Source organism: Cutaneotrichosporon cavernicola (assembly GCF_030864355.1).
Source record: "Cutaneotrichosporon cavernicola HIS019 DNA, chromosome: 5".
Lineage (NCBI taxonomy): Eukaryota > Fungi > Basidiomycota > Tremellomycetes > Trichosporonales > Trichosporonaceae > Cutaneotrichosporon > Cutaneotrichosporon cavernicola.
Window position 1 is genome coordinate 851,050 of NC_083397.1, and position 14,484 is coordinate 865,533.

At 59.4% G+C, this 14,484-nt stretch overlaps 7 protein-coding genes across 7 annotated transcripts; 5 read left to right on the plus strand and 2 right to left on the minus strand.

Annotated features, from left to right (window-relative positions):
- Positions 1–433: 433 nt before the first annotated feature.
- THR1 (uncharacterized protein) lies at positions 434–2,073 on the plus strand (the record flags this gene model as incomplete). Its single annotated transcript, XM_060601496.1, has 4 exons — positions 434–1,156; positions 1,355–1,474; positions 1,607–1,827; positions 2,025–2,073. The coding sequence occupies 4 exons, from the start codon at positions 434–436 to the stop codon at positions 2,071–2,073; spliced, it is 1,113 nt and encodes a 370-aa protein (XP_060457984.1).
- Positions 2,074–2,435: 362 nt separating this feature from the next.
- On the minus strand, positions 2,436–3,089 carry CcaverHIS019_0503480 (uncharacterized protein; the record flags this gene model as incomplete). Its single annotated transcript, XM_060601497.1, has 4 exons — positions 2,436–2,486; positions 2,567–2,729; positions 2,817–2,909; positions 2,986–3,089. 4 exons carry the CDS (start codon positions 3,087–3,089, stop codon positions 2,436–2,438), a joined length of 411 nt encoding a protein of 136 aa, XP_060457985.1.
- A 185-nt stretch (positions 3,090–3,274) lies between these two features.
- On the plus strand, positions 3,275–4,327 carry NUXM (uncharacterized protein; the record flags this gene model as incomplete). The annotated part of the gene is made up of 3 exons (XM_060601498.1): positions 3,275–3,527; positions 3,946–4,123; positions 4,264–4,327. The coding sequence occupies 3 exons, from the start codon at positions 3,275–3,277 to the stop codon at positions 4,325–4,327; spliced, it is 495 nt and encodes a 164-aa protein (XP_060457986.1).
- A 127-nt stretch (positions 4,328–4,454) lies between these two features.
- CcaverHIS019_0503500 (uncharacterized protein) lies at positions 4,455–6,810 on the minus strand (the record flags this gene model as incomplete). The annotated part of the gene is made up of 3 exons (XM_060601499.1): positions 4,455–4,646; positions 4,679–5,978; positions 6,014–6,810. 3 exons carry the CDS (start codon positions 6,808–6,810, stop codon positions 4,455–4,457), a joined length of 2,289 nt encoding a protein of 762 aa, XP_060457987.1.
- A 1,334-nt stretch (positions 6,811–8,144) lies between these two features.
- Positions 8,145–9,884, plus strand: CcaverHIS019_0503510 (uncharacterized protein; the record flags this gene model as incomplete). Its single annotated transcript, XM_060601501.1, has 3 exons — positions 8,145–8,408; positions 8,448–9,266; positions 9,297–9,884. 3 exons carry the CDS (start codon positions 8,145–8,147, stop codon positions 9,882–9,884), a joined length of 1,671 nt encoding a protein of 556 aa, XP_060457988.1.
- Positions 9,885–11,335: 1,451 nt separating this feature from the next.
- Positions 11,336–13,235, plus strand: CcaverHIS019_0503520 (uncharacterized protein; the record flags this gene model as incomplete). The annotated part of the gene is made up of 2 exons (XM_060601502.1): positions 11,336–12,718; positions 12,762–13,235. 2 exons carry the CDS (start codon positions 11,336–11,338, stop codon positions 13,233–13,235), a joined length of 1,857 nt encoding a protein of 618 aa, XP_060457989.1.
- A 685-nt stretch (positions 13,236–13,920) lies between these two features.
- Positions 13,921–14,253, plus strand: CcaverHIS019_0503530 (uncharacterized protein; the record flags this gene model as incomplete). The annotated part of the gene is made up of 1 exon (XM_060601503.1): positions 13,921–14,253. One exon carries the CDS (start codon positions 13,921–13,923, stop codon positions 14,251–14,253), a length of 333 nt encoding a protein of 110 aa, XP_060457990.1.
- Positions 14,254–14,484: the final 231 nt, after the last annotated feature.

Below are 14,484 nucleotides of genomic sequence, written 5' to 3' on the forward strand. Positions count from 1 at the left end.
GAGTGAGAGTGAGGAAGTCCAAAGCAAGCACAAAGAACGGGTGTGTGGTCGGAGATAAGGCACTTACTTGTACAAGTCCCAAGCACAATGACCAGGACCAAACACAAACCGATATTGAGTCATACGCAAGCCACGCTCACTTTTAGCGCTCGCTCCTCATTTATCATCCGAGATAATGAGAATGTGAGAGAGATGTAATCCCAAAATCCCCGTTTTGCCCGTTTTTGGGTATGAAGAGTTAGGCTGGTAGCTGGTAGGCTAGCTTGGGGGGGGGGTTGGGAAGGGAAGGGAAGGGAGAGTCAATCGGGTCAGCAAATGGCACGCCGCTCCGTCTGGCCGTCTGGCCGGCTGGCCGTCTCAACCCCTGATTCTAACCATCCTCCACTCGAATTCTGACTTTTGACTTTGCATTGTTCTTCCAGCTACATCAACAATGCCAGAGGGGACTTACAAGATCCACGTTCCCGCAACGTCGGCCAACATCGGCCCAGGTTTCGACGTCTGCGGCATCGCCCTCGGTCTCTCCCTCGACCTGATCGTGACTGTCCCGCCCCAGTCTTCCTCGGACGACCTGGCCCGCGACCCAGTAATCACCTATTCCGGGTTGGACTCTGCGACCGTCCCTCTGAGCCCGTACAAGAACCTCCTCACCCGCGTTGCGCTCTATGTCCTCCGGTCTCACAACAAGGACTTTCCCCGTGGTGTCTCCATCGCAGCCCACAATGAGATCCCCTTCGGTCGCGGTCTCGGATCCTCGGGCGCGGCTGTCATTGCAGGCGTGATGCTCGGCGACCTCCTTGGCGACCTCAACCTGTCCACCGAGCGTTTGCTGGACTTTGCACTCATGGTCGAGCGGCATCCCGACAACGTCACCGCCGCACTCGTTGGTGGGTTCGTCGGGTCGTACCTCCGCGAACTCCCCCCGAAGGACTTGGAGACGGCATCGGTGCCCCTCGCCGAGGTGTTGCCCGAGTACCCGCCCGACGCTGGACCGGACTGGGGTAAGGAACCCCCCGTTGCACCCCAGGGGATCGGACACTTTGTCCGCTTTGGCTGGGCCAAGGAGATCAAGGCTATCGCAGTCATGCCGAGGTTCGAGCTTGCTACAGCCAAGGCGCGCGGTGTGCTACCGAACGAGTACAGCCGGAAGGATGTGGTGAGTGCGAGTGGTCCCCGCGAAGCGGAGAAGTACGGAACGCGCCGAGGACAAGCTCAGCCGGGGGCGAGGTGGGATGGCGGTGAAGGCTGGCGGACAGATCGCACGGCTGAGTGTCTTGTCGTGAATTCGGCTTCTGGCTCGATGATACCCATACGACCTACCATACTGCTTACTGCGTACACTCGCTGATACTAGATCTTCAACCTCCAGCGCCTGGCGGTGCTTACCACCGCGCTCGCGCGCTCCCCGCCCAGCGCGGAACTAATCTACGAGGCAATGAAGGACCGTCTGCACCAGCCGTACCGCGTGCCTCTTGTGAGTGGAGTTGGTGACTGCCGTGGGCGATTGGTTCGATTGATTCGATTGTCGGGAATCCTGTACACGTCGGCCGACGCCGGGAGCTCGTCCCCCTTTGGTTCCCTTCTGCTTGCGCTGTGCTAACACCAGATCCCCGGCCTCGACAAGATCATCGCCCTCAGCCCAGAGTCCAACCCCGGCCTATGCGGTATCTGCCTCTCTGGGGCAGGACCGACTATCCTCGCCCTTGCGACGGACAACCACGAGGTTATTGCGCGCGACATTGAGCGGATATTCGCCGAGCACAACGTCGAGTGCGACTACAAGGTGCTCGACATTGACACCAAGGGGTCTTGGGTTCAGAAGCAGGCGTGAGTGGTGGCGGGGGAGGTAGTGGAGAGGAAGGGAAAGGGAGGAGAGGAGGCTGAGAAGGGACGAAGGAGAGAAGACGGAAACGGACGATGAAGGGGACACGGAGACGGCCGCGGCCACCTTTCGACCCGACGATACATCTGGACCGAGCGGGGCAAACGAGGAGGCGAGAGACGAGACGGAGCTGAACAGGTAGCGAGGAGCAGAGCTGGTCGGACTGGCTGTGGAGCTGGCTCGGGTACTAGCTGGCGAGATCAAAGGACACAGCATGGCAAGGGCAAGGCGTCAAGGCGCGGTAAGGAGTGCAAGACTGGCACCAACCGCAGGCGTGAGCGCCGTTGTCGAGGCGGATTCATAAAAACTCTCCATGATCCAAGCAGGTGTGAATAGCGACAGAGGCGGAGCTCAACTTCCGACTATGCATGTTGTAGCGGCGCGTGGGAGGGAGCCCGTCGGGGAAAGGATTGTTGGTAGGGGCTGAAGGAGGCTGTGGCTGAATGGGAGCGAGCGTCAGCAGGATGCCTCCTCCGCCGGCATCGGCTTGCAAGCGAACGCTCAGCCTCTCTCAATGCACTGCTAAGCAAGCTGGAGTCATAGAATACATACACTAAGTCGACTTTGCCTCACGCTCCTGCGCTTCGCGAACTGCCCCCTCGAACTGGCGTCAGCTTCTGTAGCATCCAACAAAGCTCAAGGCCCCAACGGCCTCCCCGCCCCTCTCCCACGCAAGCGGCTCACCTGGTCGACTTGCCACATCAGCCGCTCCTCGCGACGCACGAGCGCCTCACGCTTCTTCTTCAACACCACTGCCCGACGGGAGGCATATTCGGCCGCGGCAGGAGGCGGGAGGTCGATGTGCACGTCGAGTCCCAAGTCGAGTGTGACGGCCGTGTTGGATGGTCTGGAGTCAACTGGCTCAGGCGGGTCGCGGGCCGAATCCTCGCAGCTGTACGACAAGGCAAGGATGTGGGGAGGTTAAGCAACTCACACAACGGTATCGACCCACACGCCGGCACCGAGTTGCGCCGGCCCGGCATGTGGCTTATCGACCATCTTTTCCAGTCTGCGGGCTACTTGTTCACTTGCGTCAGCTGGACATGAAAGTAGAACTGAACACCAAGGCAGGAACGTTGGACGTTCCGCTCCACTCTACTCACTAGTCACGGATATCTCGGTCCACTTCTGCAATGTCCTCGCGCACGCGGACGATCGCAGGCATGAGCGAGTTCTGTATTTGTGCGGTATATGTTGCCGAGCTCATCGCCGCGTCTAGCTACAGGAAGGTCAAGGATGGTGGAGGGTAGCCGGATCCACCCAATTGCCACCCAACCTCTGGCCCGTCGCCACACACCACAACGCCGCAATCCCCGTCATCCCTCCGTCCCCCCCCCCCATCCCTCACCAACCACGGCATTCATCTCACCCCAGCACCCACCCCAACCAACAATGCCAGTCAAGCAGCTCGAAGCACCGTACCCCGTCATCGACGTCGACCCCCACTTCCGGCGCGTGGTCGGGTACATGCGCCCCAACGACTTCCTCCTCTGGGGCGGCGTTACTGCGTCGGGCCCAATCCTCATTCGGCTCTGGGAGCGCATGGACCCGACAAAGTCGACGCATGGGATTCGGCACGCGGCACGCTTTGCCGGGTGCATGGGGTTCGCGGCGGGATTCATGCTGGCGTACCAGAACTCTTCTTGTGAGTCGCGCACGAACGAGCATAGCGAGTGGGCGGGTGGCGGGTGTGAGGGGGGGCTTCAGAGGTGGTAGGAGGAGAACAAGGTGGTCAATTGAGCGAGGTAGAGGCAAGGAAGCAATGGGAGGCACAGAAGTGGAGATCGGATGCAACTGGAACCCCGGAGGGCCCAGGTGGACTGTCTGTGGCGAGCGGACCTCCTTGTCCACAAGCCGCCTATGCGCGACGTGATGAACGGAGAGAGGCGGCACGAGGAGCGACCGGCTATGACTCGCACCTGTGTGGGCCCACTCCCTACCACTCTCACAGCTCTAACCCCGCCAACACACTCTACCTCCTCCACAACTCGCTCATCTCGCTCCACTGGCCGCCGCCCTGCTCGCTCCCTCGTTTCACGCGCTCGTTCGCTCGCTAACCCCAGTCCGCTTCCTCGGCCTCAAGGAGAACAAGCGCGAGCAGGAGATGGACTTTGAGGAGCTCTCGGCACTGGCCAAGGCCGGCAAGCCGCTCTACGGAGAGACCGACCTCTCGCCTTACCTCCAGGGCATGGCTGCGCGTAACTCGACGTACTCGCAGTTCAAGCTGCAGACGATTCCTTGGTGAGTCGCTTGGAACAAGGGGCCAAGTGCGGCCAGTGGCTGTGGCTTGAGCTCTACAACACATGTAACCTGCTCTTGTTCGCTCCATGGTCCACCTTTGTCTGCTTCACTCTCAGTCCCAGACCAGCCGCTGATCCCAGGTTCAACCTCGTCAACCACAACGACCACGGCGTCGACACGTCCAAGTACTACAACTCCAAGTAGCTCGCTGGCAAGAACTAGACCCATAGGGAATGTATAACATGCATGACGGCGAGCGCGGCAGCATTAAGACGAGGCAGCAGATGAAGAGTACACACATGCATGACCGACATAGGAGCGGAAGGGAACTCTACGCGACGGCATCAGCGTCCTCTACCTCGGGTGGTGGCGGAACGGCATTCTTGTCTACCGCATCGGTGCGGCAAGTCGGGCACGAGTTGCGGCCAGACGTCAGCCACTGGTCCACACACGGCATGTGGAACGCGTGCCGGCACTTGAGCACACGACAAACGTCGTCGTCCTCGTAGTCGCAAAGGCACACCTGGGGTCAGCTGTGTCTGGCTATTAGCTCACCATACACCTCTCGGTGCTCGCGTCGAGCACCTCGCCATCCTGGACGGCCTGGGTGAGCGTGTCGGCCTTGATGACCTTGAGACCCGAAGCTTCGATCTCCTCTTGCGTGACAGTCGGCGGCTTCGCAGGGCCAAGGAGCTCCGATAGTAGCTGCAAGTCCTCAGCAGTAAGTGGGCCACCGGACACTAATGACGGGATGGACAGAACAGGGTGGGAGCGCGGATAGTTGCCACCAATAACGTAGATGAGGTAGGTGTTGAGCGGAGGTGAAGCTCTCGGCTCGCGGCGGGAAGCACCAAGGCGCTCAAGTACCCTCGAGCGCAGACTGCGGCGGGGTCGGTCAACGTCGCCCGACGAGCTTGCGGCGGCAGCACTTGCCAGCTCCTGCTCGAGGTCGCGGTCAAAGTCGTGGTCGTCCTCAGGCAGCGAATGCGCTTCGGCCACGGGCGACGTCGCGGATGACGAGTCGGTAGCAGTCGTGCCAGCAGCGGCATCCTCCGGCACCTGGCCGTCCATGAACGGGAACGACGGGTGCGCAACGAGATCCTCCGTCGTCATGTTGGGGCTGTGAGCAATGGAGCGCACACCCACGAAGATGGACGGAACGATCGCCTCCTCCTGCTCCTCACTGAGGTTGGGCGTCGCAACCGAACCATCAACATGGACCGTGGGGAACAGGTGTGCGCGGAAGAAGTTGAGACGTCGTGGTGTGCCGTCCGCCCCGCCACTCACGCCCAGGCGCCGGACGGTGCCGGGTAAGTTCTGCCCACGCTGGCGGTGGAACGTGGGAATTGTGGGTGAAACGGGCTGTGTGGTTGCCGTAGAGATTGATGCAGGAGCAGTCGTAGTCGGAGTCGCCTCGGTGTCCAAGTCGGTTGCGGACGACGGCCCTGACGAGGCCTCTTCAACGGTGGACGGAGGGATAGCAGCTGCAGGTACCTCAGCGTCCTCGTCAACATCCTCCTCGTCGTCGCCAGCTGCGTCAGGGACAGCATACGCCCGAACAGCGTCAATGAGATCCTCCTGCAGCATGTGAAGGAAGTCCTGGAATTCGGCTGGTACGTTTGCTGCGTTCGGCGTGTCCCCAGCCACAGCCTCTGCAAAGCGTCGGTTGTCTCGCAGCACGGTGCGGAGATACTCGCCGAGTGCAGCTTCGACGCTCTGGTGGTTGCGGCTGTTGCGCTGCGGACGGAGTCGCTCGATAATCGTCTGCATGGCAGTCTGCGCGGTCGAGCGGGACGGCTGGGTCGACAGGCTCTCCGGCGATAGAAGAGTGGTAGCGGTGGCGGCGGCGGCAACGCTGTTCATCAGTATTGCACAGGGAAGTAGACTCACGTCAAGAGATTCCCGATCATACGAGCTTGCTGATCGAGGCTCGTCAAGTCAACCTGTGGGTTTGGCCCGCCGGTCTCGTCCAGGTTTGCGTGTGTCTGGGCCAGGCCTTGGATAACGAGTACCGCGCCCACCGGTATCCTTCCTTCATCTTCGGGAGGTGGAGATGCCTCGTTTGCGGGTGTGTGCGGCTGCGGACTGCTGGAGGACGGGATGGAGGTGGAGGGAGGGGAACGTTCTGGGGCTGCAAATCCCATGATGGCGCTGAGACGATGCGATAATGTGCGGGCTGGGATGGTTGCGGCTGGCGGTGCGACCGAGCTCGTGCTCGCAGCGGTGCTGACGGCGGGACTGTCGCGCCGGCGGAAGCGCGACATCAACCCCGACTGCGGTGTCCAATCGGGTCCCAGGCCGTCACGTATTGTCGACACGGACCGCAATCTATCGGACAGCATCTCATCGGTCGCGGGTGACGCCGGTGTGTCTGGTGATGCGGGCGTGCTAATGCCGCTGCTGGGCATTGTTCTTGGGAACGGGACCGAGGGGTTCGCAGGTAGGCGTGACGGCCCGGCAACCGGTTCGGACATGTGGTCGTCGCCATCCTGCTCGTCGTCACCGTCTACCCGCCTGCGCTTGGGCCCTGGTGAGTTGAGGCTGTTCTGTGCCGAATTGGAGCGCTCGCGCTTGCTCGCATTCTGGTTCTCCTGGTCGCGGCGGAGGAAGGTGGATATGCGGCGACGGAGAGTGGGTCGGCGGTCCTCCTCTGGCTGGCGCGCGTGGTGACTCTGGTTGGCTCCCATAGCAGGAGACGATAAAGCGAAGGTGTTGCGCGGGTGGGCGCGCAGCCTCTAGTGTACGAGGCGGGCGCGGTTAGCGCAGAGGGGGAGTGGGCGTTGAAAGGATGTGGTGGTTGTATATATCAAGGAAGGCGGGCTGTGCAAAGAGAGAAGAGGTCAAAAGTGGGGTCAAGTGCGATCCGCAAGGTGGCGCTTGTTGGTCTAAACGCCGCTGGTAGTTTGTAGTTGCCACCGACCTGCGGGCTCTGCTTGGGCGTTTGAGTTTAATAGGGGTGGGTGGAGCGTGCGCGAGGTTGGAGTAATGATACAATAATTGAGTATGCGATTGTGCTGTGCAAAGTGTGAATGTTTGAGATGGAATACAACGCGAGTTTGAGTTTGGTTGATGTTGAGGAGCAATGCTGTGATGATTTGTAGATCGTAGATCAGAGAGTGTAAGACTATGTATGGTGTGGAATAGAGAACAAGGCTAAGAGGGGTCGAATGGGGTGGCTGACTGATTCGAACCATCCTACATCCTCCCTGGATGGCATAAGATTAGAGTGGGGCAGGAACGGTCAACGACCGGTTCCCTTGCCAACCTTTCTGTTGTTCCATGCAACCTTCCTCCGACTCCTTGACACAGCGCCTCAATCCTTTGCATACTTCCAAGTCGATATGTACTTTGTCCTATCATACAATACAGTCAACACTCACAAGCCACCATCACCACCTGTGATCACCCAGACGACCATTCCAATGACCTTGTAACGCTGTGGCGCTGTGGCGGTGGCAGTGACGGTCTCGATGCCTCATTAGACAACTAGGACCAGATACTGGTACGGAATACATACCTACTTGTAGTCGGGTTGCGGTGACGATTGTTTCTCGCTGTCAGCTTTTAGGCTGCACTGCATCATGCATCATTCAGCTTGCTTTTATCCAGAATCGCCACTATTGTGTTTTAGCTGACTTGCTCTTCTACCGTTCTACCGACTGACCGTCTGACCGTCTGCCACATTCCATGATCGGCACAATGGGCACAATTACACAATTACGCAAGCTGACGTGGCTCAAACCAAATGCCACGCGAAACAAGGCGGAGATCGTGGAGACCCCGCTCCCTCCCTTACCTTGACTTCCCCTACCCGTCCTATGCCTGCAGATACCGCCGGCATCCGTGTTATCGGCCAGCCCCGTCGTTGTCCAGAAGCTAATACATGGTGGGCATGACAGTGTCGACCTCGTACACTGTGCAGCTGCTCAATTCAACTACTTGAATCGCAGAGCATTCTTACGTTACACCCTCACCCACTTCAGAGGCTGAGCTCTCACTCCCTCGTCCGCACTCATCTGCGATGACGACAAACCCCTCGATCCTAATCAAGAATGGCACGGTCGTAAACGGCGAGGAAGGCGCGCAGCCGTACGCCGCAGACATCCTCGTCGTCGACGGTGTCATTGACAAAATTGGAGTGCCGGGGTTCATTACCGCCGACGCCAAGGTCATTGACGCGACGGGGCTGTACGTTTCTCCTGGCTTTATCGACATGCACGCCCACTCGGACCTCTACCTGCTCTCGCATCCAGTCCATGCTCCCAAAATCACACAGGGAGTGACTGTGAGTCCTCCCACTCGTGCTCCGATGGATTGATACCAGACCGAGGTGGTCGGACAGGACGGCATTTCCTACGCACCGGTGCAAACCACCGAGCAGATGGACGCGATCCGTGCCCAGATTGCGGGGTGGAACGGTAACCCAAGTGACGAGGAGTGTGCAACTACCCTCAAAGGAGTGGGTATGTTTGCGTGGCGTACCCTCGGCGAGTATCTCGACACGCTGGACCGGAACCGGACGGCCACAAACGTCGCGATGCTGGTCCCGCAAGGCAACCTCCGCCTGTTGGCAGTGGGACTGTACGACGACGTCGCAACCCCAGAACAGATCGCGGAACAGATTCGCCTCTTGAAGGCAGCGATGGCGGACGGCGCCGTCGGCATGTCGAGCGGCCTGACATACACGCCTGGGATGTATGCGAGCACAAGCGAGCTTGGCGCGTTGTGTCGCGCTCTGGCGGAATATCCCGGAGCTTACTATGCCCCTCACCACCGAAGCTATGGTGCTAAAGCGATCGAGGCGTACGCAGAGATGATCGGTCTCGGAGAGGAGACGGGGTGTCCTGTACACCTGACGCACGCGACCCTCAACTTTGCCGAGAACAAGGGACGGGCGCCCGAGCTACTCGCCATGGTCGACACCGCTCGCAAAAGCGCCGATATCACTCTTGACACATACCCCTACCTGCCGGGATGTACAACTCTGGCGGCACTCCTCCCGAGCTGGGCGAGCGCTGGTGGGCCAGTCGAAACACTCAAACGTCTCGAGGACGCCGTGACGCGTGAGAAGATCCGGATTGCGGTCGAGGTGACCGGCTGCGATGGGGGACATGGCATCCCAACGAACTGGGATGAGATCGAGGTGGGTCTCCATAATCTCAAGCTGATACAGATTGGTTCGACGATTCATCCCGATTTGGACGGATGGGCCGGCCGGCGTGTGGGCGAGGTGGCGGGCAGTTTGGTTCGCGCGCCGATCGAGATCTTCTTTGAGATCCTGCGAAAAGATAAACTCGCAACTTCATGTCTCATGCACATTGGCAACGAGGAGAACGTCCAGGCCATCATGCAGCACCCGGTGCATATGGGCGGCTCAGATGCCATCCTCCACGGAAAGAGCCTGCACCCGCGCGCGTGGGGCACGTTTCCGAGGTATCTGGGTCACTATAGTCGCGATCTTGGCTTAATCCCCCTTCCCGAGATGGTGGCGCACCTCACCTCGCGACCCGCCAAGCGGCTAGGCGTGTTCCCCTCCCGCGGAGTCGTGAGGGAGGGCAGTGCGGCCGATCTCGTCCTCTTCGATCCGGCCGTTGTGAAAGACATGTCGACACACGCCGAGCCGTGTCTCCCTGCGATCGGGGTGCAATACGTGTTCGTCAACGGCGTGTGTGCTCTCGCAGAAGGCAAGCCAACCGGTGCGAGGGCGGGACATACCCTCCGCCGCCGCGCTGATGGGACGGTTACTCCCCGTGGAGTGTAGAACAGCATGTAGGATGCATCGATAAGAATAAGAGTGGGCGCTAGTGGGGGAGATAACGCCATCGGACATGTCCGTGCGATAGTGTTGCGGATCCGAGATGGCGGGTCTGAGGGTAGTTGAGGGTATCCGTGCCTCGGTTAGCACGGAAGGAAGTTTGGTCTGTCCGTGCGGTTACGAGGAGAGGATCGGGTATAAAGATCAGTCGTCCCACGTCTACGTCTAGTATTGATGCAGATGAATACAAGATACATTACCCCGACGCCCGTACGCCTGACGTCCGCTACAAATATAGGTATCCTCGTATCCTCCTCCCTGAGGAATACGTGCTTACCTCTAGCACATCGGATATCATCGACGCACAGAGACTGACCGTGCGTTGACGGGCCGACGTCGTCTTCTTGACATCTCACCGCGGTTCTCAACGGCCGGTTCTCAAAACTTGAGAAGTGAGGAGGAATGAGTGAGGGTGTGTGCTTCCGCATGTCTCAAAACTCAAAACGGGCTAACATTTCATCATTTCATTAGTTTTTGGCAAGAAGCAAGCACACGTGCAAAGTTCCCTCATCCTTCATTGCTCATTGCTCATTGCTTGTTATCCAATTGTGCCAAGTTGACAAGTCAACAAGTTGACGGGCTTTATGGCTCCACTTTGCCTAGAGCGCGTGCCTTATCTTTGTTATGTTCCCTATCCTCCTGTGTCTGGACCAAAGAGAAATATCAGAGTTGGACCACACGGCCACACGGTCAAAAGGATTAAGGGAGGTGCCTGAATGTATATTTCATCCCCGCCAATACCTATTACAGATTACTAGGGCGCGAGGGCGACGCCTTTTTGAACCCTCCCCCCTATCTGTCAAGGTACAAACGATATCCCCGAGTCACTTGGCTGTACTGCCACTAGTCGCTCATCTCTAATCACTCATCACTCTACTTGAATCAACTCCTTCCTCATCTCTCATCTCTTGGCCAAGATCCACAAAACGCCCCCTCCCATCCCCCGCCCCCCCATGCGCCCTTCATAGGCCATGTCAGCGACTCAGTCGCCGCCATCTTCCCTACAACACATGCAATCCTCACACTCACCTTCACACCCACACCCGCTCCCACACCCACACCCACACTCACACTCACACTCGCCCTCACACTCGCACTTGCACTCGCATTCCCTCTCCCTCTCAACTTCCCCTTCCACATCATATCAACCAAATGTCTCATCTCCTCTCATCCAGCCATCGGCATCGGGCTCGCCCACAGAGTCTCGCCGCTCTCCACGCGCTCTGCGACGCTCTCCACTCGTCAACACAGGCCACATCTCCCTACCGCCAGCCATTCTCGCACAACACCTGAGCGTACAGCTGCAAAAGGCTCAGGTTGGACGCAAACTTTCAAAGAGCGCCCCGACATCTCCTATGAGCAGACCGGTGCGCGACATGTCCCATGGCCTCTCGCCAATGTCGACAATAACTCCCATCGACCTCAACACCGCCAATGGTGGTAGCCCCGTAGCCTCCTCCCCACAACTGAAAGCACAAGTTCGGGCTAACGGAGCCTACAACGGCAACACGGCCCGCTCCCCTGCTGCAGTGCAACACCCGACCCTCCAGCCGGCCGCTCACATCGAGTCACGCTCACCATCACAGTCGCCCCGGACCTTGCAAAGGCTATCGCCCGAGGCGTCCCTCAAGCCACTCTCCCAACTTGCCGCAACCAACCCCGCCCTAAGCGCCAATCCCCGAACGAAGGCTCCTCAGCGGGGCGCAACGATCCCTCCAGTGCAACAACGTCCCACGCCCTCGTACTATAATTTGCCAAATACCGGATCGTCATCTGGGGCGTCCTCTGGTTCTTCTCGAACCGTACGTGCAGGCGCTCGGAAGCGCGCAGGCTCCAACCCGCGCCCTCCATCGTCAACGTCATCCGAAGATACGGAAACAGATGGGGATTCGGACTCGACGTTGATGCCTGGCCGCATGCGGCACCAGCACTCCAAGTCGCAGCCCGACCTCACGGCTCTGCGGTCGCGTCTCGCGGAGAGCTGGGCGAACCAGCAGCAGGAAGAACGGCGGTTGCGCGAGGAGGCCCAGGCCCATTCGCTTCTGAGCCGGCGGCGGAGTCACGGCCGCAACACACCGCCGATTCGTCCCATCCCGCTCGCTGCCGCACATCCGCACGCCCATTCGCATCGCCAGTCGTCGACAGGATTTGCGAGCGCGTTGCCCCAGAGCGCACTGGGGCTGCGCCATTCGCCGCGAGCGAGCACCGTGGCGCTCTCACAGTTGACGCCGATATCGAGCTCGCCGCGGACCGAGTCGAGCGCAGATGACTCGCCATGGAGTCTGCGCGGCATCACCCTCCCTCACGGCGGTATGACCGGGTCCGAGGACGCGGACGACGATCTCGAATCGACCGACTCACCGTCGTCAGGCTCGCTCTCGTTCTCGCCTAAACTGCGCCGGCGGCAACGCCAAAACGACAAGCGGGCTGGCTCTGGGTCATCGGGTGGGCCTGGACCTGTCCTGGGCCTTTTCCTGGAGCCAAACTCAGCCGACGAGCGAGGTTTGCAGAGCCTCGTCGACCTGAGGCCAGAGAGCATCGAGGCGCGCCTGCGTCGCTCCTCGCTCCTCAACTTCCGGCTGCTAGCGGTCGTGCCGGCGCTGTGGGGGATCAGTGTGCTAACGCACGCGCTGATCACTGGCGCGCTGTGGCACGACGTGTGGCCGTGGGGCGTCGACATGTCGCGCGAGTCAGTTGAGAGACTCGTGCAGGGTCTGCACGTGTATGAGGGCATCGAACGACCAGTCCATCGCGGCGACATGGCACTAGCAATTGCATGGGTGAGTCCTGCGCTGAGTCCTGCGCTGGCTCTGCTGACTCCAGGCTGTGGTTACGGCGCACTTTTGCTTCTGCCTGACGACGGGATTGACCCACCGCTGGCGCTCATACTACTCTCTCCCATCGACGGTCACCCGCCTCGTCTCCCTCCAATGTCTCTGCTGGCCCGCGACCTACACGACATTATGGGTACTTGGCCCTCGCCGCCCGCTGCTCGCATGGGTAGTCATCGGCGTAACGACAGGCTGGAGCCGGACAGTCCAGATGTGGGTAACCTCCAACGTCGTGGTCGACGACGACGGGGGCGACGTTACCCCCGGCCCTCGGCGCTCTCCGCCCCTCCGTCCACCACCACCTCCATCACACGTGACCGGCTGGCGCAAGTTTACGTACGGCCGCCGATGGGACTGGGACGCGGTCGCGCGTGAGGTGGGATGGAAAGTCGGCGCGCTACTCCTCGTTACGTGTGCGTGGCTCTTCTGGAGAGTTGACGGAATCCCGACCTTCGGGAATGTGTAGGGTAGATGGGAATCTACCACATCGAAGGGAGTAGACCTTGTATGCAATAGTTTTCTGGCAACGGCGAACGTAGGCGTGCTGATTGGCTCATCGAGTAACTCACGATAGGAAAGCGTAAGTACGCCCACGTCCACAGAGGTGGTAACGTTACGTTCTATCTTACCCCGCCCCTCCTCGCATCATGTTGCCCCCACTCGTAGCGTGCTCCGTGTCGTTTAGCAAGTCAGGCTCGGTGACGGCAATGGACCGCCAGACATATGATGGCTAATGGCTGTTGGCCGATGTGGTAATGTATGTGACTCAGAGGCATCACACCATTGTCCAAGGTTACCATCAAACCTTTGCCCATCACTGATTGCTCCCAAGCCGCAGTGCTCTTACAAATTGTGGCTGCGTGTGTTGCGAAACATAGAACACATAAATCTCGCACTCCGGGGAGCAGCACCTCGCTACACCGAATGTCATTCACGGTGAGAGCAATCGGTTGTGTTTTTTCTGCTAACAAGGGAGATCACCGACATAAACAAGTGCACAATTGCATTCCGCATCAGTTAACAGTTGCGGCCTTTGTCCTCCATCACCACGATGGTATATATTCTCTCTCGTCGTCCATCGACCCTCCCTCCCCACCCCAACACCTATCATATCGACACCATCTACACTCAACATATCCAACGACGACAGCATGGCCCCAACTAAGCCAACCAAGTCCTCCCCAACCGGCAAGGCCAAGTCGAGCGCAAATGAGCGGAGCTGGACCTCGGCCTCGAACACAGTCACCGCCCGGCCAAAGCCACGCCCACGCCTGGTCATCAACACTGCACTTGCCCAGACGTGGTCTGTCGACGACACGCCGCCCGCGCCGACACAGACACATATGCCGATCAACATCAACCTCCCTCGAGTCAACAATGTGGCCACTGGTGCGCAACGCGCCGCGCCCACATCTCCCGCGCCTCCGGGCACGCCGACCGCTGCATTGGCGGCCCTCCGCCTACGTGAGGAGCCGACCAAGTAGTATCCCGTTGTAGTGTACGTCGAGTTCGAGGGGTGAATAATGGATTATGGTGTGCTTCGGAGCTCCGAGTTGTGTGTATTCAATCAACGCTTCATTATCGTCGCATTAGCAAGAATCAGCAAGGTGAGCCGCACTCGATGGGGTCGATACGCTCCAGAAGCAATACAAATACATGGAGGAGGATGCGGTCTACTTCTTCTCATCCCCCTTGGGCCCCTCTCTCGCTACTCC